The following is a 25,238-nucleotide window of genomic DNA, read 5'->3' as shown; positions in this document are numbered from 1 at the left end:
TGGTGACAGAGAATGGTAAAAACACAAGTATTTTTATCTCTAAACCTACTATGTGTTCTAACTCAATGCGTTCTTTAGTTAACCTACTCTCTCAAATAGTTTAACTACTTAATAACTTCAATCAAGTGATCAAGATGATTAAAGCATGGAATTCAAGTATGCAACAAGTCAAAAAAGTGGCAGCCACACACAAATTTGAATGTAAACAGAGAAATAAGAGTGAATTGTTCAAATGTAAGATTGAATTTAGAAATAGAAAATGTTTTTACAATGATCTTAACTTAATCGAATGGGATGGTTAATGAAAGTGAGAAGTAAAAGAAAAGAAAGAAGTCAAGTCGCAGAGTTCAATCTCTTGTCCTCTTTGGTTTGATTTAAATGTTTGTTGCAACCAACTTGGTGAAGAAGTGATTAACAATTCTCTCTCGAGCTTAGTCTCCAATGACTCCTCTTGATCAACAATGGCAATGGATATTTTCCTCATATTTTCTTCTTGCAACGACATGGCTTCTAACTATCTGAATCCTCTAAGTCTTCTAATGTGTCTAACTTCTTCTCTTGGCAGCAAGCTTCCCTATTTGTAGTGTTTCCTTCAGCAACTTGTGATAAGACTCACATTAAATTCCATGCCCTGGTCAGCCGCCTGTCATTTCAAATCTTTTCAGATGCCGCCAGTCAAATGGCCATACCTACAAGTGGTGATATGACAGAGAAAGCGTGAGCCAATGTATCTCTTCTACGTCGGACATGATCTGGACGCATGCCCTTATGTTAGCTTGGTCTACAACACTTGGTGAAATTTCTTGAATTATCGCAATCAGATGCGTCAATGAAGCAGATTTAACAAGAAGGCTACTTTTGTATGCGTTAGTGATGTGTTAAGGAATTTCATGCGTTTTTCCTTAAGATGAATGCATATTTATTACTAAGAATCCTAATTCTTCCCAACCTTTAAAAGACGATAACTTGTATTTCTACAAGTTATCACACCCCCACATTTGAGCAATGCTCGTCCTCAGACATTCCTAAAATAATTCCTTATCATACTTCCCATCATCTTGACGCACTAGCTCTACCTCTCATTCATGTCAACTTATAAGTGCTTTAAGGTCGGTTCTGAAAAATTACAGGTTTGTTTTCTTTCTCCTTAAAAGAAAATATATATCTCATCTCAATGTATGGCAAAACCCTTTTGTCAACAACTCTTTGTTTTCTAAAATATTTTCATCTTTCTAAACCAGTAATGTGTTAGACACTATTCTTGTAAAAGAAAAAAAAAAACTTCAAAAATGCAAGTTGTTATTCTTTAGGACTACTCATGCATTGATTCAGGTGAACCTAACATTCGTTTTGGGCTTGTCCTCATAGGTGTCATGCAAGCATCCAACTACAACCAAGTGTCTTTCACCAAAACTAACTCATATCTAAGCATTTATGCGTTTAAAATTGACCAAATTTTCCTTGGGCTTAGATAGTGGAGTCGGGATGCATTGGTCTTGGTTACTTAAACTTCATTTTGGCTTGCCCTCATGGTGTCATGCGAGCATCCCGACTACGGCTAAGTGTCATTCTCAATTTTCTTCTTATCAACTGGTGTGTGTGTGTGTGCATGTATGCGTGTGTGTGTGTTCACGTGTGCGTGTTGTGCGCGCGTTCGTGTGTGTTGTGCAGTACGTGCATGCTTTTTGTGTGTGTGTGCGCGCGTTCGTGTGTGTGTGCCGTACGTGCATGCGTGGTTGTGGTGTGTGTGTGTATACACACACAAACACATAGACACACAGACACACAGACAAACACATAGACACATAGACACAGACAGTGTGTGCATGCATGCGTGCGTGCGTATGTATGTGCGCGTGTGTGTGTGCGTGTGTGTGTGATGAGGTTTGAGTTTAGGCTTGCACGCGTTAAAAATGAAACATATGTTTTAGTTTTAGAAAAATTCTGAACTTGAGATTTTTAACGTCTAACTTAGACTTGTAGGTTTTGACATTAGCAATATCAATGAGGTATCAACGCAAGACACAAGACATGAGTAATTTAAGAAATCAATAAATGAATTAAGAAAGACAAACGCAAGGATTAAAATTGATAAATTTTCATTCATTAATGCAAGGAAGAATACCTTGGAATTCATCATTAATCATAATGCATATAAAAGATAGAAATTTAATGAACAAAATATAAAATTCAAGCTAACACCCCCAAAATTCTTTAGGTGTTGGCACATTGTCCCTGCGTTCAGGTGCAGGGTCTTCATCCATGAATTATAAGGGACTGACCAAGTGTGCCGGCAGAGGGGACAATGCGAACATTCCCATCAGGACTTGGTTGATATACTAAGTTGTGAAGTTAAATTGGTTCTAGCTTCCTTGCGTCTGCTGGCGCATGTAGTCCTTTAATGCCACGTTTTAGCATTGTAGTGTTGCCAGTTATAGGTAAAGTGCCTCCATAGATACAACCAATGGTCTTATTTGAGCTTGGATGGATTCTTTAAGTTCATCCATATTGGCTTGAATTACTGAAGGGTGGTTGGGTTGGTGGGAATTTGTTGGTTTTCTTGCATTTCCCCAGCTGGGTCTTCTGTATGTTGGGTGTTGTTTGTACCCAACCCAGTTGGTTCATAAATGGTAGTAGGAGGGATAAAGAAAGGCAGTATTAGTGAGCTTGGAGGGGAAAAGCAAGGGCTATGAGTCTCACTAATTTGATCCTCATACGTTTCATCTTAAGGTGTTGGATCAATTAGGTCATCGACTGGTAGGGCAAGGCTAAGGCAGGAAGAGGGAGGTTCAGATCTAAGTGGGTCTCTTCATGCTTCAATGCCAGCTCCGCTTCTGATTCTTGCTCATTTATTGAAGCATCATTGTTGTATTCGTTGTCAGACTCTTTGACGTGTCTTCTTTTTATCGCGCATTTGAATGATTGAGGTCTAGCTGCCTTGGTCTTGAAAGGCGGAGTAGGTTGGTTGGGTGAGCCGCAGAGCAGATGTCTAATTAGTTTGATATCCATGAGACCTTCAAATTCCTCGAAGTCATCCCAGAGGGATGCTCACACGTTCATACAGCACGTAGATAAGCCACGAAAAGTACAGTTGGCCGCGTGGCTTCCCCTTGACAGCCTTGATCTGTTCTACTATTAATTTGCTAATGTTAAGGGGGATGCATTGCATGATGCAGTAAATTGCCAAGACATGCTCCTTTGAAACCGTCTCGTCATGCATGGTAGGCATGATACGATTTTTTTTTATCAGGTATAGCCAAAGGTTAGTGTTTGGTAGTAAGTTCCTGGAAGCCATCATCATTACACCAATTCTTGAGATCTACCATGTACTTCCAAACTTGGCCACAATTTATAATGCATCCTCCAATTGATCTGGAGTCGATTTTCGAGGAGTTTCCATTTCTTCTTTTGCCATCTCTTCCTTTAGCATGATCACATAGCGATCTGCCTCATCCATTATTCTCTCTACTAGACTTGATTTTCTAGTCATGCTTTGCTGTCCAACCTCTTCTTCTATTGATGCGTTAGTATGGGCTGGACGCATTATCTGATTTATCTCTTCCCTTTGCCTTTGGTCTAGGCTGGCTAAGATTGGTCCGAAGACCTTTTGTTCATCTCTGCGAGCAAACTCTTGAGGGTCAGTTGGGTGCAGGGACAGTTCAAGCAGAATGAGGTTGCTTTTTACTAAACCAATAATGTCAGGTCCCTAAATGAACTTTAGTCCTTATTGAATTTCAAGAGACAAATAGGGGTGGCAAATGTTGCCAACTCTAGTGAAGTTTATCAAAGTGGTTGGATCTTTGAGATAAAATTTAGAGTTTATAATAAGGGGTTTGAAGCTGATTTTAATGTTCTCCATAAAAGGAAGAATTCCAACGATAATAAATCTAATTTGCTTGTCTTGAAAACGTGTTTAGAGGAGAATGATGGTTCCGTCTGGATCATTGACTCAGGGGCCACTAACCACGTCTATTTTTTCTCTCAAAGAATTAATTCTTGGAAGCAGTTGGAAGCTGGAGAGATTGTTCTTCGAGTTAGTACTGGAGAGACCATTTTAGTTGTTGTCATAGGCAGACTCAAGTTAATTTTGAATAAGAAACAATATATGTTATTGATGATGTATATATTGTTCCTAACATTAAAAGGAATTTAATTTCCGTTTCTTGTTTGATTGAATAAAATTACTCTCTTTTCTTTTCTGAGATTAAAGTGCTTATTTTTAAGAATTGAATGGAGATTGGTTTTGCTTCAATGGAAAGTAACTTGTATGTACTAAGGTTGTTAGTTACAAAGGTTGTCCTAAATACTGAAATATTCAGAACGACAACAATTACTAAAAGACAAATAATTTATCCTAAAGAAAACGCGCATATTTGACATTTAAGGTTAGGGTCATATTAATCTTAATAGGATTGAAAGATTGGTTAAAAGTAGACTTCTAAATGGTTTAAAAGAAAACTTTTTACCTGTATGTGAGTCATGCCTTAAAGACAAAATGACAAAATGTCCTTTTATTGAAAAATGTTATAGAGTCATGTGTGTGTGTGTGTGTGTGTATATATATATATATATAAAGAAGACAAGTGTTATTAAAATTAATAGGTGTTTGAGATGTAAATTAAATGAAATGAGAGTTATATTCAAATATATCATGAACTTTGGAGACGATGTCAAATTTGACTCCCGATTTTTAATTTTCATCAAATTACATTTTTTTTAACTAGTAACATCAAATTACACTTTTTTGTTTTGAGACCACCGAAGTACACTTTAAACTTTAAAAGGTATATGAAATTTTTTGTATTAAACATGAATAAGTGTTCAATTTTTATCTTCAAATAGATCTTCATATGAAGATTCGTCGATAAAATATTTTTGTTCATTTAATAAATAAATATTAAAACATATGTCTAGCAAGTTACGTAGATAAACAATGTTAGAGTATATTTTTGCTAAAGAGGTATGTTCAATCATCGAGCTTAATTTTGTGCGAAGTTTTATTTCTAATTTAAGGTTTGGACGTTTTTTTAAAAAATAATAATTGAGCTCAAATTAACCTTTAGTGCTTGATGAATAAAAATTTGACATGACAATTAGTGAGAAGTAAGCTTGTTTTAACAAATTATATTTAAAACTTGATGATTGAAGAATGTAATGTGGATTTTATTACTCTCTTTAATTATTATTATTATTAAATTTTATATTTATGTTGACTTACAACATTCGTCTCATTTTTTGACAACATTCATGACCATCGCTCCTTCTCTGTAACTGTCATTGTACTAATGTAAAGTATATTGAAAAATCGAAAGCAAATAAGAGACTTTCATTGGTTTAAAAGTGAATAGAAGGGAAGCTCAAATCTTTGTTTTTATCCAACTGATGATAGCAAAAACTCTCTTTATACAATTTTTTTCCCTTTAACACTTTACGTATATTTAAACAGAACAAAAGGGACCATTGAAGCTTTTCTATTCGGAATAATTATTATGATAATTATCACGAAGGAAGAACGACATTATAACTTTGATAACTAAAAACAAGATGAAAAAAATAAGTCATGAGTTAAAAAATTAACCATTTATTGTCCAACCATCCAATTTTAATATAATTTATCCAATCAACAAGCCTATTAATTAAATAACTTTCATATTATACTTTTTGTAGTTGATTATTGTTGAATTTGATATTATAGAGTACAATTTTCAAACGTCGAAAATTTTAATTAATCCGTAGTATTTCAAAATCTCGATATAAACACCTATATCAAACTTCTATAACTAAAATTGTACTTTTTTTTTCTTTTCAAATATACTTTCATTAAAAAAAATATTATCTAGAAATAGAAAATTGCTATTTATCCAAAAGATGACGGTCCTTTCAATTTCTTTTAAAAAAACATATTTATGAAAGAGGATTTATGATGTTCTATGATGAGACCGACTTTTTTGAAACCATAATTGAAGTTAAAATTTTGTAACTACCTTATCTTATAAAGTATTATTTATTAATAAAATTCCCCCATAGTAAGGCAAAAGCTGGCACGGAGTTCCATGCTTTGGGGTCCACGTGCAGGGCAGTCAAGCATTTCCGTATGGTGCATTAATGGCAAAGAAACTGCACTATTTGAAAGGAAATATATAGAAACTTGTTATTTAAAATTTTAGCAGTTGGTTATTATAATTTATATTTGAGATGTAGATTATTTTAGTTTGTGTTATAATATCGTGTGTTTAAGGTGTAAATTATTTTAATTTGATAAATAAATAATAAACACTGTAATAAGTAATAAAAAAATGATGAATATAAAATAGTAAATAATAAATACTATAGTAAATAGGGTTTTGAAATAGTGTGTAAATTATTTTAATTTGATAAATAAATAATAAACACTGTAATAAGTAATAAAAAATGATGAATATAAAATAGTAAATAATAAATACTATAGTAAATAGGGTTTTGAAATAGTATTTACAATAGCAAGAGGTGGTTATTATATTTTGATGATAACCCTTACCCCAAACGTTGTCTATATTTTTTAAAAGCTTCATTTTTTAGAAGAGGACCTTGTATAATAAATATATGATTTTGTCCCTCGCTTAGATATATTTAATTTTATCTTTTTTTTTAAAACTTAAACTTCATTTTTTTTTTCATTTTCTTCTCCATGTTTTTCGAAAATTTCGGCTAATATGTTGGGTAGATTTATTGTTATTTTTAAATGAAAAAATTTGAAGTAAAATTATTGTTGGGATTTATTGTAAGATAGAAAATTTTATGGTAAAAGAAAGTTCCTACGTGAAATTTCATTTAAGAATGAAAATTTGTGTAAATTCCATAAATTCTAATTATCGTGAAAAAATTGTGAGGGTGAAAAAAACCTCAGAACTAAGAACGATGAATAATAATTTTTTTTTTTTTTTTAAAAAAAAAAAGCTATCCTTTTACAGAAATTTCTGTAAATTTAAGTTAAAAAATTACTTAAACTTACGAAACAAATTGGAATTGAAACTGGTCAAATAAAAAAAAACTAAAGATTACGAGAATTATAATTCATTAACTTAAATTAATTAACTTAATTTTAATGATATTAATTAATTTTAAGAAATAGAATTGGAGTTGGTAAAAAAAAAAAAAAAAAAAAAACTTAAGCTAATTAAGTTTAAATTAAATAAATAAAAACAAAAAACCAACCCAAGTTTTATGGAAAAAGTGTTTCATTAGAGAAAAATAAAAATCGTAATCTAAAAAATTGGAAATAAACCAGCATAAATTTACTCTTTGGAAAGATAAAAACTGTAAATCGAAAAATTGGAAATAAACAAACATAAATTTAATTTTTGTGAAACTAAAAAATGAAATCGTTGTCTAACATACTTAAATGTATCTTATAAATTAATATTTATTGAATATAAATTAAAAACTCGGTGACTTATCATACGTAAAATTGATAATTAAAGTAGCATATAAATAAATTTTAAAGTTCAATTAGTTATTGCATACTCTTGAGATGAAAAACATTTTTTAAGCAATTTGAAAAAATGCTAAGACATACAATTAATGTCCTATTTGATAACCATTTTGTTTTAAAAATTAAGTTTATAGACATTACTTCCATCTCCAAATTTCTTTATTTGTTATCTACTTTTCATCAATTGCTTAAAAAAACCATGCCAAATTTTGAAAACTAAAAAAAAAATAACTTTCAAAATGTTATTTTTGTTTTTTGAATTTGACTGAGAATTAAACTATTGTACTTAAGAAATATGCAAATCATTATAAAAAAATGTTGATAAAATAGGTCTAATTAAAAAAAAAAAAAAAAAAACTAAATTGTTACCAAATAAAACCTAAACAAATCAATATTGTAATTTAACTTATGGTTATTAAAATGACGCGGTAAATTAATTAATAAAATGTCATACTAAAAACAAAATATGTGTTGGTAGTTGGACTTATACAAAGGGAAAAGCAAAAAATATATAGAATTCGTAAGGTTAAATTAAATCTTAGTTCATAAATTTTAAAATTTGTACCATCCAATAACTTTTAAAAGTGAACTTTTAATTTTATATTTAATAGATTTTTAAATTAAAAATATAATGTTTAATATTTGGTATTTAAAACAAAATTAAAAATACAAAATTTAAAGATTTATTATAAATAAAATTGAAAGTTGGTGGTTTATTAAATATTTTGAAATTACAAATTAATGATTAAATATGACAAATTATAATTTAATCTCTGAAAAAAACTTATAATTTAATCAAACACGATGATTTCACTTATGACCAAGAACCGACAAGTGTCAAAAAAAGCACATGCAAACACCTTGATATCATAATGAACAAATATTATATCAATCATGCGAGAGTTAATACTATTAAATTATATGTCATAAAAATAAATGTTTAACGCATTAATTACGAGATAACATGAAACAAGGTGTTTGGGTTTAGGAGGACAAAACCGTAAATGCGATGTCTACAAAATGAAGGTGGGCCAAGGATTAAAGGATTAAAGGATTAAAGGATTAAAGCTTCTAACCTTTATTAGAAATTTATCACAATTTTTAATAAAGTGAACTCTAATTAAATTCAAGTTGATTTTGATGTTATCTTTTTAGTACAATAAATAGTAGTCCGAGCTAAAAGAAAATTAAAGTACAAAGGTTTTTTAATCTTTAGCTTAAAAAAATATAGTATATGCTAATTGTTTTTTTAACTAGATTCGTTTTAACATGTTTAATTGTGTCTAACACTTTGAAAAATTCTATTTTGAACATTATAAGTTTTTCCACCTATAAAATGATAGATTAAAATTAATGCTAATTTGATATAAATAAATTAGAGTATATATGTGACTTATTTACCTCTCAATTTATTTTTTAAAAAAATCACATCTCAATTTTAATTATATATACAAAAGTAAGATCATTGTTACAATTTATTTAAGCTGAAAATGTATCATTGACATCATCTACAACGTTTTCACTCAATTATCATTTTTACATGATTTATTTTATTAACTGATATAAATTATGTCGTAAATAATGTCATACATATTTTTAAATTTGTAATTGTCACATTTTAACTTACGTCCATCGTTTCAAAAAAGGAAAATAAAAGACATCTTGTTTTCTTTTTATTGAGACTTGCCAAGAGAAAAAAAAAATCTAGAGTTATATATTTGTGTTATTTAACACTCAATTTACAACATTACGAATCTAAATCTAGTCTATGAAATTTCATAATATTAAAAAACTTACAAATTTATAAGACAATAAAATTCCTATTAAACATTAAATTCAAATTTACATTTAATAGATCGATTAAATTTAAAAATTGTTAATTTAGATTAAAATATCATTTTGACTTCTATATTCTGGAGTTTGTTCAATTTTAGTTTTTATATTTTTAAATATCAAATTTTAGTCCAGATGTTTTCAACAAATCTTAAATTTAATTCCTTCTACTAATTTATCATGGATTTTTTCATTACATTTTATTTTTTATTAGTATTTTTACTATAAAATTTGAAAAAACATGAAAATTAATATAATTATTTAATAAATTTCGATAAAAATTAACTTTAAGAGACCAAATTTAAGATTAACTCAAAATATAGGATGAAACTTGAATATTTAAAAGTAGAAAGATTAAAACTGAACAAATCTTAAGGTACAGATAACAAAATAATATCTTAACCTTAAATTTATAAGAATTAATTAAAAATATAGAGATTAAATGAAAACACAAATCTATAAATTAGAGACCTAAATTTGTAATTTAAATCTAAAAAAAAGTAATAATAAAAAAGATGTTTGAAAAGGGACAATACAACAATATTAAAAAATTGTATATAATATACATAGAGAGATTTTCAAAAGTAGAAAGTTACATAAAATAATAAAATTTAATATTATTTAATAGAAATTGATAAAAGTATCTATTATTGATAAAATTGATAGAAGTCTATTACTGATACTATACGTTGATAGAAGTCTATCAATATCTATTTGTATTTTTTTTTAATTTTTATAAATAATCTGACATGTTTTTTATATTTGAAAATTTGAAAAGAAAAAAAGAAAAAAAAAGAAAAAGGGGGTATGTTTCCTCCCCATTAGGAATTGGAGTTGGGAATGAAAACTCAGCTTTTTTAGAGGCGAAACTTTCGCTGACCGACATGTCGGCTCGGTCCATGCAAACCAACAGTCACACTCTGAGCGGCGACTTCCCCATTAAACTGCATTATACACTTCCTTTATAGCCCCACACCCTTTAACCTGCTCCTTCCATTTTCATTCTTCTTCTTCTTCTTCTTCTTCACGAATCCATTTTCCTCCATTTTCAAAACAAGATCAGAAAACCACTAAACCAAAAACCCCATTTCACTATGAGAACTAGCAACCATTTGATCGGCTTACTCAACTTCCTCACTTTCGTTCTCTCAATCCCGATCCTCGCCGGCGGGATATGGCTCAGTAGCAAAGCCAACAGTACCGAGTGTCTCAGATTCCTTCAGTGGCCCTTGATCATAATCGGAGTTGCGATCATGGTTGTTTCACTCGCTGGATTTGCCGGCGCGTGTTACCGGAACACTTTTCTCATGTGGCTTTACCTCTTTGTTATGTTCTTCGTCATCGTTGCTCTGATTGTTTTTATTGTCTTTGCTTATGCTGTCACCGATAAAGGCTCTGGCCGGACTGTTCCCAGTAGGGCGTATTTGGATTATTATCTTCAGGATTATTCCGGTTGGTTGAAGGATCGAGTTGCAGAGGAGAGCTATTGGGGTAAAATTAGTTCGTGTATTAGGGACTCTAAGGTTTGTAAGAAGATGGGAAGAACTGTTGGGGGTGTTCCTGAATCTGTTGAAATGTTTAGTCTCAGGAAGCTCAGCCCTATTGAGGTATTCTTTTGCAGTGATTTTGAATTTTTTTTCCCCTTTGATGTTCTTCAGAGAGATAAATTTTTTATTGATATGATTTGTTTGATGATAATTGGAAGTGGATTTGTTGGGTTTAGAGTAAGATTTCTGATGAATCCACTCTCACTTTTTGGGTTTGCAAAAAGTTTGAAATCAGAGGGAATAGAATAGGAAGGGAGAGTGGAAAGGCACTTTTAGGTGGTTCTGACTTCGAGTTGATTTAAGGCTTCTAATATTAAATTGGAAAAGCTAAACTCAAGGAAGTTTTTCTGGTTGCTTTTCATGGTGGATTGCAACTTGCAAGCTCTATTAATTTACTCACTTGGGGATGGCTTTTGGTGTAAATGCAAACTAACTTTTTCCTCTTCAAAAGTTGCTTGTTTCATTACTTTTTCCTCTTAAGGTTGGCCTAAGTGAAAAAGAGTTCATTATTATTGCAAGCTTTCTTCTGGGTTGGAGGTTTTGAACTTCCATTATCTCCCAACAGTCCCCAAAGAAAGGATGAATGAATCATTTAGAAATTAGAACACAATAAAGTATGAGGGCATTTTCCTATAGGTTCAAAAAGTGAAATCAACTTGTTGCCTATAGACTATTTCCTATTGTTGCAACCAATGCAATATGGCCGGTGGACACTGCGCTTGCTTTGAGAAAAAGATGAATCAAAATCAGAAAAACCATCTAGTTTTTTGGGGTTGAAAAGCTTTTCCTGAACTATTTTGTATGTTCTGTTCTGGCATCAATTTGACACTTTGCTCTTCTTTCGAAAGATCAATATATGTCGCTTTCCCCTTTCTTCTGTGATAGCAATGTCTGCAGGGTTTGTAAGTTTGTTTGTATTTTGAAGTTACTTTACCCTTAGAACTTCCTCCTCTTTTGGTGGGACATATTCTTTTGCTTTGTATGTTGGATTAGAATACAAGTCAAAGCCATCTGGTGAAGTTACTCTGAAACTTTTAGCAGTCAGACAATTGAGGATGGAGGGAATCTTCCTCCAGTTTCTCTCAGCTTTTCTGCTCTATTTCTATTTGTTTTATATGATATAAAATGGATTTGTTATTTTTTTAATTAACGGGTCATCTTCTTCGTATTATGCTCATGCTCATGACCCAACTCACTAATTTCTGGGAAGCTTCACCCATTCCTAATTTCCTCCCATGTCAGGTTTAAGGGATAGTATATATTTTAAATTATTTAGGCTTGTTTGGCCACGGTTTGACTTTCAAAAGTTAAACTTATAAACAATACTTCCACCTATCGATTTCTTTATTTTGTTTGCTAACTTTTAGTAGTGTTTCAAAATCTAAGCCAAAAGTAGTTTTTAAAAACTTGTATTTGTTTTTGGAATTTGGGTAAGAATCCAAATGTTTAGTTCAGAAAGATGAAAACCTTGTTAAAGAAGTTGTAAGATAATAAACACAATTTTCTGAACCAAAAACCAAATAATTATCAAACGAGATTGGAACTTTAACCGAAGTCTTTGGCCAAGAAAACAGAACTGAATATAAAAGAGAGTTGTATCAAAAAACATAAAAAAGTTGCGGAGTTTGAAGACAAGGACTATCGTGACCTGGATTACACCAAAATGGTCTATAATAGTCAATAATTTAACATGTTCCTCGTGAATTGATTCTGTTATTCATAAGAACCGTGACTTTAAATATTAACTTTTGCACCTGATGCTTGTCTGTTGTAGCAACTAGCAAGAGGTAATGTGCTGAAAGATGTATGGAAATTGTTGTCTTAATATCCATTCTTTTGAGAATCTGAATGTTTTCAATTTGGTTTTGTTCAGTCTGGTTGCTGTAAGCCTCCTACAGATTGTGGCTTTGTCTATCAAAATGAGACTTTGTGGACTGGTGTAGACGGGATGATGCCCATCAATCCTGACTGCACGAAGTGGAACAACGATCAAGCAGAGCTCTGTTACAACTGTGACTCTTGTAAAGCAGGCGTGCTGGCCAGCCTCAAGAGAAGCTGGAGGAAAGTCTCAGTTATTAATATCGTCGTCTTGATCATTCTGGTGATTGCTTATGTCATTGGCATTGCAGCATTCAGGAACAATCGGCGCATCGATAATGAAGAAGCCTCCGGGGAAGCACGGATGGAAAAGGCACGACCCAGTTGGATTCATTCTTAACTGAATCATTGAATGGGGATATATATGATGATTGTTCAAATGTATGCATTTTGAGGTTTTTGTTCTTTGCTTGTAGTGCTGTTTGGTAGTGTGATCGTTTTTGGGTCTTTTGTGTATATACTGTTTGTGGCATTTTTAAGTGATGAAATTTATGGTTGTTATTATATCATCTTCAAAAAGCCTTGTAAAATGTCAGGATGGCTTGGTCGATTTATTTAAATTTATTGTTTGACAAATAAAAACATTGCCATGACTCCTCTCATTTTCACAAATCTGCAGGCCTGGAGAAGCATGGAACAAAATCTTTTTTAGGCAGGCCAAATTATTTATAAAAAAAGTAGAACATCCAAATTCGAAACTTCAAATTAGATGAAAACTTTGATAATATTAGCTCTTAATAATTTGTCAATCTGACGAGGTTAGTGCATACATTTGAAACGCCTCACTTGCAATGTTATAACCTAAAAAAAAAAAAAAAAAAAGAAGTAATATTTGGATGCATTTCAAGATACACATATCTTTATACATTTCCTCTCATCATTCAGATAAAAAAAAGAATTAAAATATTTTTTTTAAAAAATGACAAATTATGATTGAACAATTTGGTAGGATGTACAAAGATAGGCACCGATGACAGTGAAATTTAACTAATTATAATTTTAAGAAAAGTGGATAGGGTATTTTATGGAATCGAGCTTTAAAATGTAAATTTTGAAACTTGAGGATCTAATTAGAACATAACTCAAATCTTGTGGTAAAATTGTAATATTTTAAAATTTAGGGATTGTTTGATTTAAAGTTTTATAGATGTCTGGGAATATAATATATGGGAATAAGATATCTGTAAATCAAAGAGGACTGTGTTTGATTGTGTATCGAAAATACTATAAGAATTTTAGGAAGAAAAATTATGTTTGTATTTAATTTATGAAATTAAGTATGCAAATCTTATATATTTTAATAGAATAATTGATTAAACATGAAAATCATTCAATATATTGATAAAAATTAATCAATTAATAATCAACACTAATTTTAATTATAAATATTTAAAATTGAATAGTTTATAATTAAAATTAACCAATTAATATATTTAAGAAATAATATATTAAATATGAGCTAATACTTAATCATTTTTATAATTAATTAAGTTCAACATTAATAATTTTGAATTTAATTAAATAATATAATAAAATATATTTAAACAATATATTATATAAAAAATGAAAAATGAGATTAAAAAGAATGATACAATAATAAAGAATACTAAAAGAAAAAGTTTTATAAATATGATATGTTAATAATGATTGAAGTAATATAATTTAATCACAATAAATAATCAACTGACTATAAATCATCAATAACGACTATATGTTCATAATAAATAATCAAATTAAAATTAATTTCAATAGATAATTACTTGATTATTAAAAAACAATAAAGTAATTAATTTTTTTTTTGGTAAGCACAATCAATTATTACTATTGAAAAATAATTTTTTTTTACTAAATAGATTTAACTAATCTTAGTTTACTAATTAAATAAATTTAAGGTATTATTGGCTAATTAATTAATAATTTATGTAAAATGGTAATGGTATTAATTTAATAAAATTTTATTGTAACAATAAATTAAGTAAATATTTTAACATATTATTATTGATTTATTAAAATAAATATTTATACTAATTTGTTAAATTATTATTAATCAATTAATTATATTCCAAACGAAATTCTATATTAAATGAAAAGAGGATATCTGATAATAGCTTATTCCGAGCCAAATGGTTAAAAATTGTTTAGATGCACGTGTCTATTTCCATGTAGAAAACTCTCCAACCAAACGATCTCTTATAGACTAAATTGAAATCAAACCCAAAACTTTAAAAAAAAAAAAAATACAAAAAAATTATTTTGAACCCTTTGGATGCACATGTCTATTTCCATGTAGAAAACTCTCCAACCAAAAGATCTCTTGTAGACTAAATTGAAATTAAACCTAAAAATTAAAAAAATAAAAAAATATAAATATAATATTTTGAAAACTAAAAACTAAACATAAATGAGATTCAAAATTAATTGACCAAACAAACAAAATTTTCCTTCGTAATTTTAGAAAAGAAAAATAGAGAATGTAATATCAGATAATCTGACTATAGAAGATGAAATTTTTGAAGAAGAAACAAAAGAAGAAAAAACCATTGAGTTTTGAAATTGGGTAGTTGTTGGAAAGTAATTAAGAGTTTATTCGATAGGAATCCAAATTATGTTCTTAAGTTTAGTAAACATGTATTTGACATGTCACTCGAATTGTATTTATTGTCGACTAAACATTTGTGGATAACCTTAAGGCATCTCCCAAATATGCTTGAAGTTCATCTTCGAGAACCTCCATCGTCAGAGCTAAAAGCCATCTTAGAAGGCATCCAACTTGCTCAGGAGGTGGATTTCAAAGAATCATCATTGAATCGGATTACTCAAACGCCATCGATCTTTTGAATAGAAGATCGAAATCAATCAGCAAAGCATTCTATATCATGCAAGAAATTTGGGAGAGAGCATAATCGTTTCAGGAACTTTCCTTTGTATACGATAAACGAAGAAAAAATAATTTTGCAAATAAAATAGCCATTAGGGCTAAAATATTTGGGAATTTTGCGCTTTGGTGTAATATTTTTCTTTGTTAGGCCTATCACTTGGCTCTTTCTGATGCCTAATAAGCTTAATAAAATTCACGATATCATAATGAGATGGATTGGACAAAACCAAACACTCAAATACCATAGGCTAGATATACTATAGACGTCAAGAGGCGGTTGCTCATCGCACTACCCCACTCCACCCTAGTATACTACCATTACTTTGTACGTCCGGATTTTATAGAGTAGCCACATGGGGATTCATTCAGTTAGATTGACATTTCATCACTACACTGATCAAGAGATGGAGACTTGAGACCCATACATTTCATGTGCCTATTAGAGAGTACATGTCACATCCCTTCCCAGATTACCCTCCTAACTCAAGAAGATGTGTGAAGACAGCGGTTGCCAACCCTTTTACTGAAGGAACCAATGAAGGTCCTTGAGCGGAATCGAGATCAGACCCAAAAAATACAAATTTACATAACAATAATTTACAGCAAACAAACAGGAAAAAATATGCATTTGAGATAAAAATGCAGTATGCTAAAAAAGAATTATAAAAGAGTAATGGGTTTAAAAACCCTTACTTTTGAAGAACCATTCTTCAAGAAAAAAACCTTCGAACCAAAAGGACGCCACCACAATGGAAACCTATGTATTCTCTGGATGATAATCCATGAGTTTTGTGTATGCTCCGACTATTTTGGAAGAGAGAAATTAGAGAGAAGAGATGAGAGGAAGATTGTGAAGCAGTTGGGATTTACATAACACTTCTGTAATTTTTCTTCATGGAATAACCCCTGTTCCACAAAAAACTGACTCCCCACTAACATAGTAGAGAGAAAAGGGGACTCCCTCCCTAAAATCATTTTTCTAAAAAAATGAAAATAATTTTAATAAATACTTTAATATATATTTATATGATAACAACTTTATCATATAATATGTATTAAACTATATGTTATATCAAATATAACATATAATCTATAGTTTAATATTGTATCCAATATAATATAACCTATAGTTTAATTCTCTCAACCATGATATTTAACATAAATCCCATTTATATTAAATTTAATTATATGAATCCAATTCACATAATTAATATTTGAATCATATTCAAATATTAAATTTTTTCTCAAATAAACTTTATATCATAATATATCAAATACATTATAGTAATTATATCATATATAATTAAATAAAATTAATTATATCACATATAATTAATTCCCTCAATCAATTTGAACAATTCAAATTAATCCAAAAATTGATTTTCATTAATTTCCGTTGAGTTATAGAGGGGACTTTTGTTGGGGTTGATATCCTAAAGTCTCGTGTCCTGTAGTTTGTAAACAGTTTGTACGAACGCTTGTGTTGTATAATATATGATATTTATTTCACATCTTATTTTTGCTTAGTTGTATGTTTTATTTGCTTTACCACAAACCAATAAACTATAAAATCCCTAGTTATCTATATGTTACTTAAGCATGTATGTGGTGACATACAAGTGGATCATGTCTTGAGTGATAACCAAAATGGTCTGTAGTATATGGATATATGAGGGAAACCTTATCCTGTTAATGCTAGGGATGCGGCCCGCTTTGTGGAATGGTCACAAGTATTGTGACTTATCATAGATGGTTTGATCCTGATTATTCGTGTAGGGGACATGCAAGCGGGGGCGTCCTATACAAAGAGTTTGTATAAGACCTGACCACGAAGTGTTAAAGTCTCGTTATATAACACCATTCATGACAGAGACTTCACTTCACTAGGATGACCATAGATAATATGACCTCAATCCTGAGTGAGTTGGGAACTCCTGCCATCAAGGGCGGTCATTTGATTTGTATGGGTGCGAGTGGCTAGGTCGTTGATTCAAACCTACAATTTTGGGGATTCGTCTAATTTAGGAGCTGCGAACTCAACTACACAAGAAGAAATTCACTCCTTTCCCGAAACAGGGGTAAGTAGATAGATAGCTCTCTTAAGAGCTAATTCCAAGACTTGAACGATGTGGTGTCAACACCTTCTCTTGGCCCAAGAGGTGTTCACACATAGTTGGACTATGTTGTATTGTTCATTTAGAGGAATCAGTGGTACTTAAGGAGTGAGATATAACTGCAGGGGTAAAATAGTAGATTGGCCCAACTGTACTTACGAGCATCTATGAGGGGTCATCGTACTCATGATTGGTTATATCCGATGGACACAAAAATATATATGTGGTAAGAAGAGTTCAGCTATAGGTCTTTAATGGAATGCCTGACAGTTAATGGATGGTGGATCTCGTTGCTAAAAAGTTTAGTTAACTATTCACGTACCATTGGAGCTTCGAGCCATAAGTCCATTAGGTCCCCTAGGTAACTTGGATAAAGTCGAGAATCAATGTTTAGGTCAGTTTGAAATGTTCAAATTGACGAGAGGGAGTTCGATTATATATGATATAATTGAACTAGTTAATTATATATGATATAATTGGCTAAATGTATAAGATGCATTATTTTAAAGGAAATTAGATATAAATATGATTTATATCAAGTGGAGGAGAAATTACTATAGTAGATATGTGATATCAAACTATAGGGTAAGAATATATTATGATTATATTCATTTATTATTAAATTGGTTAATTATGAGATAATTGGCCGTATTATTCTTTTCAATCGTGCATTAGTGGGAGCAGTCGCATTCGGTTATGGTAACCGATGAATAAAATGAAAATTGGTTTCATTTCGCAAAAGTTCGAAATTTCACAATCGGTGTGAAAACGTAAACGACCGCCTAGCTTAAGAGCCTATACGATAAAGTCTCATCGTCTAAACGATCGCACACTAGCGTCTAAATGATCGCACGTCTTTTCCTAAATGATCGCTTAGCTTTCCTAAACGATCGCATAGCGTGCCGCATTTTCTAAACGATCGTATACATTCTACTAGATGATCGATTAGTAAAACCTACACGATCATGTAGCTTTGTCTAAACAATAAGCATCCCTGCTATACTATAGCTGTCTTCATCTTTCCCATTTGTTTATCGTCTACACGATCAGTTTTTTCTCCTACCTCTACCAAATTCACCAAAGACCACACTTTGGATTCTCACTCCGAGAATACCAAGGGCTCCAACTGGTGGTGTCGTCCTCGCTGCTTACTTGCTCGTGCTTGTTTGTGTTGCTGCCGTTCATGTAGACGATCGTGCTACCACAGTCGACTGATTTGTTGGACGATAGAGTTCGTGTAGAGGTTCTTCCACTGCTTGGAGTTCGACGTTTAAAGAGAGTCTTCAACTGGTATGAGAACTATTTCCCTTGTGTTTTATTTATTGAAGCATGCCGTTAATTAGTGTTAATTTGCGTAACTATCTGTTAGAATGTATGTGTTGTATTTCGGTCACAATGAAATCGGAAAGATCCGAACGCGCTCATGCATGCTCTTCATTAAGAGTTCTTTCAACCTCATGGACCTGTAGCTTGAAGCTCTAATGGTACATGGATAATTAATTAAACTCTTTAATTAATTTATTCATCATCTGTTAACTGTTGGGCACTCTACTAAAGACCACAACTGCACTTTTTGCTCACGGATATATTTCTGTGTCTATTGGATATAACTAGTCAACAACACGATGACCCTTCACAAATTACTCATAAGTACAGTTGGGTCAAAATTACCGTTTTTCCCCTGTAGTTACATCTAAGTTCTTAAGTACCACTGATTCCTCTAATGAATAATAAATCATAGTCCAACTATAACCAAACCCTTCTCGGGCAAGAAGTAGGTGTAACACCACATTGTTCGAGCCCCAAAATTAGTTATTAAGGGAGCAATTTATCTACTTACCCCGACATTGGGGAATGAATGAATTCCTTCTTGTGTAGCTGTGTTCCCAGCTCTCCAATCAGACAAATCCCCAAAATGGTAGGCTTGTCTAGTCGGTGATTTAGCCACTCTCACCCATACAAATCAAAGGACCGCCTTCATAGACAGAAGTTCATAACTCAATCAGGATTTAGGTCATGTCACCTATGATCATCCTAGGGAAATGTAAGTCTCTACTATGAACGGCGTTATATAATAAGACTAAACATTTTGTGGTCCAGTCTTATACAAACTCTTTTGTATAGAATACCCTTGCTCACATGTCTCTACATGAATGATTAGGATCAAATCATTTATAGCACTTTACAACAATTGTAACATCTACAAAGCAGGTCGTACTCGTAATGTCACCAAGGTAAGATATCTAGTCCTATCCATCTACTACAGACCATTTAGGTTACTACTTAAACATGATCCACCCATATATCTTTATATACATGTTTAAGCTACAAGATAACCTTAGATGTTAGTTTATTGGTTTGTGGGTTTAATGCAACTAAATGTCAAATAAAACATCACATATTTTATTAGATAAATAAGATGTTTGTACAATATAATTACAAACTATAGAACCCTACGAGATTTAGAGCATCAACCACAACAATCTCCCATTTGACCTAAAACTAGTGGGATGTACACTATAAAAGTCAAACTAATATACAAAGTACACAAAACAATAAACTAGGGCATAACACGCCCAGTACAAATCTCCCACTTGCCCTAATTTAAACGTGATATGTCCCATAGACCCATACTCTACAGGTGAACCTCGAATACCTTAGCCGTGAGGGTCTTTGTAAATAGATCAGCAACGTTGTGCTCCGAAGCTATCCACGTGACCATCACGTCCCCTCGATGTATAATCTTTTGGATGAGATGATACTTCCACTCTATATGCTTCCCACATTTCTGACTCTGAGGCTATCGGGAATTATCCACAACACCACTATTATCACAATAAAGGGTGATGGGCTTAAACATGTCTAGAACCACTTCCAGATTTGTCAAGAATTTCCTGAGCCAAACAGTTTCCTTAGTAGATTCACAAGCTACTACGTACTCTGCCTTCATGGTGGAGTCAATAATGCACCCCTGCTTGGTACTTCTCCGGACTATTGTTCCTCCGTTAATCGTGAACACTGATCCTGATATAGATTTTCTAGAATTCTTATCAGTCTGGAAATCAGAGTTTGTGTATCTTGTAAGGATCAAATCCTTAGAACCATACACGAACATGTAATCCCTTGTTCTTCATAGATACTTGAGGGTATTCTTAACAGCGGTCCAGTGATTATATACTGGATTAGACTGATATCTACTGACTATCCCCACCGAATAGCATATGTCAGATCTAGTACATAACATTACATACATTAAGCTGCCAATAGCTGATGCATAGGGAATCTGTCTCATTTCCTCAACCTCTTGAGGTGTCTTAGAACACTGTTCCTTAGACAATATAACTCTATGCCTGAAAGGTAGTAAACCTCTCTTGGAGTTATGCATTGAATACTTGACAAGCATTTTGTCAATGTACGATACTTGAGACAGAGCTAGCATTTTGTTCTTTCGATCTCTAAAGATCTGAATTTCCAGAACAAACTAAGCCTCTCCCAAATCTTTCATTTGGAATTGGGTCACTAGCCAGTTCTTAACTTTAGTCAGTAGACCTATATCATTCTCAATGAGTAGGATATTGTTTAACACTAGAAAAACTACTGAACTGTAGATGATTTTCTTGTATACACAAGGCTCATCAACATTATGATCAAAGTCATAAAATTTGGTCGCAATATCAAATCTTATGTTCCAAGATCGAGAACCTTGTTTCAGTCCATAAATGGACTGGTTAAGCCTGCAAACCTTTTGCTCTTGACTTTAGGTTATGAATCCCTCACATTACTGAATATAAATGGTCTTCTCAAGATTGTCATTTAGAAAGGCAATCTTGACGTCTATTTGTCAGATCTCATAGTCATGATATGAGGAAATGGACAGGAGAATTCAGATAGACTTGAACATGGCAACAGGTGAGAAAGTCTTCTCATAGTCAGCTCCCTCAACCTAGGTATAACCATTTGCCACTAATCTAGTCTTGAAGGTTTGCACCTTTCCATCAGCACCCTATTTTCTTTTGTAGATCTATTTGCAATCTATAGATTTAACTTCATCAGGTTGATTTACAAGATCCCAAACTAAATTGAAGTACATAGATTCCATTTTGAGATCCATAGCATTGATCCATAAATCTTTGTCAACATTCTCCATTGCCTTCTTGTAATACAATGGATCCTTAAGAACTTCGTCAGCTACCATAGCTAGGATTTATGTTAAACCCATATAACGAACATGCGGGTTCGTAACCCTCTCACTACGTCGAGGTTCACTCAACACTTGAGGTGGATTTGACCTACTAGATGATCCAACTTCTATTGGGGTTGATGTCCTAAAGTTTCGTGTCCTGTAATTTATAAACAGTTTGTACGAACGCTTGTGATGTATAGTATATGATATTTACTTCACTTCTTGTTTTTACTCAGTCTGAATGTTTTATTTACTTTATTACAAACCAATAAACTAAAATCTCTGATTGTCTTTATGTAACTTAAACATGTATGTGGTGATATACAAGTGGATTATATCTTAAGTGATAACCAAAATGGTCTGTAGTATATGGATATAGGAGGGAAACCTTATGCTGGTAACGCTATGGATGCGGCCCACTTTGTGGAATAGTTACAAGTGTTGTGACTTGTCACAGATGGTCTGATCCTGATCATTCGTGTAGGGGACATGCGAGTGGGGGCGTCCTATACAAAGAGTTTGTATAAGACTTGACCATGAAGTGTTAATATCTAGTTATATAACATTGTTCATAACAGAGACTTCACTTTACTAGGATGACCATAAGTAACATGACCTTAATCCTGAGTGAGTTGGGAACTCTTGCCATTGAGGGCGGTCCTTTAATTTGCATGGGGATTCGTCTGATTTGGGAGCTGGGAACTCAGCTACACAAGATGGAATTCACTCCTTCCCTGAGGCAGGGGTAAGTAGATAGATAGCTTACTTGAGGGCTAATTCTAGGGCTTGAATGATGTGGCACCACACACCTTCTCTTGGCTCGAGAGGTGTTCACACATAGTTGGACTATGTTATATTGTTCATTAGAGGGATCAGTGGTACTTAAGGAGTGAGATGTAACTACAGGGGCAAAATGGTAAATTAGCCCAGCTATAGTTACGAGCATCTGTGAAGGGTTATCGTCTCATGATTGGTTATATCCGATGGACACATAAATATATCTGTGGTAAGAAAAGTTCAGTTGTCAGTCTTTAGTAGAATGTCTGACAGTTAACAGATGGTGGATCTCGTGGCTAAAGAGTTTACTTAGCTATTCACATACCATTAGAGCTTCAAGCCATAGGTCCATAAGGTCCCCTTGGTAGCTTGGATAGAAGTTGAGAATAGTTTTTGAGTCAGTTTGAAATGTTCCAATTGACAAGAGGGAGTTCGATTATATGTGATGTAATTGGATTGGTTAATTATATATGATATGATTAACTAAATTTATGAGATACATTATTTTGAAGGAAATTGGATATAAATATGATTTATATCAAGTAGAGGAGAAAACACTATAGTTGATATATGATAGTAAACTATAGGTTAAGAATATAATATGATTATATTCATTATTTTATTAATTGGGCGGTTATGAGATAATTGGCCGAAGTTTTCTTCGAATTCGTGCAAAAGTGGGAAATTGAATTCAGTTCTAGTAACTGAAGAATAAAATGAAAATTGTTTTCATTTTACAAGAGACATAAAAAGTCGCTCACGGTGTGAAAGCCTTGTATCGCTTAGTATTGAGAGCCTATAGGATAGTGCCCGCCTAACTAAACGATCTCACACTTGCGTTTACTAAACGATCGCCTGCGATTATCTAAATGATCAAAAACCTTTCCTAGACGATCGTTTAGCGTGCCGAGCGTAACTAAACGGTCGCTTAGCAATTACTACACGATCGTGTACCCCGACCTAAATGATCAAGCACCCGACTATGCGATAGTCTTCCCTATCTTCCACTTGCTTGTTTGTAGTACACGATTGCTTTTCCTCCTCCCCTCCATCAATTCCATCAAAGTCCACCCTTTGGATTCTCACTCTGAGAATACTAAAGGCTTCAAGTGGTGGTGTCGTCCTCATTGTTTGTTGTTTGTACGCTGCTGATCGTGTAGACGACCGTGGTGTTGCTAGGCGATTGCTTGTTGGATGAGAAAAAGTGAGAGGAGTTCGCTCACAGTGAGATCGAGTTCTTGTGAAGAAAGCCTTCAACTGTTACGTTCTCACGGTCTTTTGTTTTTATCTTTTATAGCATGCCAGTAATTTGTGTTTTTAATGCATATCTATATGTTAGAATGTATGTGTGGAAATTCTATCACAATGAAATAGGAAGATTTGCTTCCGCTCATAGGTACTCTTGTATAAGAGTTCCTTCAACTTCAACAACTCTTATTGAGGTGTTGATTTCTTCAACAACTCTTATTGAAGTTTCAGTAGTTTCTTTGGAAATTTCATTCAACACTATTTTATTGTGGGGCTTGTACTTCTTATATGGTTTTTTTCTAGAAAAGTAACGTTTATCGACACAAACACTTTATTTTCCTTAGGATTGAAGAAGTAACCACCTCTCATTCCTTTGGGGTAACTTACAAATAGACACGGTTTTGAACGAGGTTCCAGTTTCTTAGGATTTGCCAGTTACTAATTAATTAAATAACCCTTATTTAATTAACTGACACATTAATTAATATATATACATTTAATTAATTATCATAAATATCATATATTTATACTAACCTCCAATCTCCATAATTTCTTAATAAATTAATTAATTAAATAACTATATTAAATCATATTTAATATGAAGTTAATTAACATATAAATATCACATATTTATATACATACATCTCTTTATGAATCCAATTCATATAAATCTAATTTTTGAATCTTATTCAAATATATATCTCTTAAATAATTTGGATTATAGATCATATATATAGCTAACCATTATATGTTAATCTCATTAATATAAAATTCCCTTATTTGATTTGAATAATTTAAATCATTCCTCGTTACTATCCTTTAGTGAGCTAACAGGTGGACTTTATAGACCTACAGATTAGAAGCTCCAATGATATGAGATAATTAAACTCCTTTAATTCAATTAATCAATATTCATTAACTACCGATCACTCCACTAAAGACCGATAGTTGTACTCTTCGCACTGTAGATATATTTCTGTATCTATGGATATAACCAATCAACAAAACGATGATCCTTCACAAATGGGCATAACTACAGCTGGGTCAAAATACCGTTTTATCCCTGTAGTTACATTTAACTCCTTAAGTACCACTGATTCTTCTAATGAACAGATAGTTTATAGTTGAAGGAATACACAAGCATGCAACGGAAGCAAATAAAATCAATAAGCACTCTAATTACATTTAATTTAAGTTCTAAAGCATGCATATTCAAGTGGGTTTCAAGTTACATACCTTTTGTGATGAAATCTCCAAATCCAAGTTGCTCTTTACTCCAATTCAACTCCAAATCGATAGTGAACCACCA

General features: G+C 32.2%; 1 protein-coding gene across 1 annotated transcript; it reads left to right on the top strand.

Annotated features, from left to right (window-relative positions):
- Positions 1 to 10,128: 10,128 nt before the first annotated feature.
- On the top strand, positions 10,129 to 13,248 carry LOC120089231 (tetraspanin-3-like). The gene is made up of 2 exons (XM_039046650.1): positions 10,129 to 10,911; positions 12,725 to 13,248. The coding sequence occupies exons 1-2, from the start codon at positions 10,399 to 10,401 to the stop codon at positions 13,067 to 13,069; spliced, it is 858 nt and encodes a 285-aa protein (XP_038902578.1). The 5' UTR covers positions 10,129 to 10,398; the 3' UTR covers positions 13,070 to 13,248.
- Positions 13,249 to 25,238: the final 11,990 nt, after the last annotated feature.

Source organism: Benincasa hispida, chromosome 10 (assembly GCF_009727055.1).
Source record: "Benincasa hispida cultivar B227 chromosome 10, ASM972705v1, whole genome shotgun sequence".
Lineage (NCBI taxonomy): Eukaryota > Viridiplantae > Streptophyta > Magnoliopsida > Cucurbitales > Cucurbitaceae > Benincasa > Benincasa hispida.
Note: the sequence above shows the minus strand (reverse complement) of the source record. Positions and strands in the feature narration are given on the sequence as shown.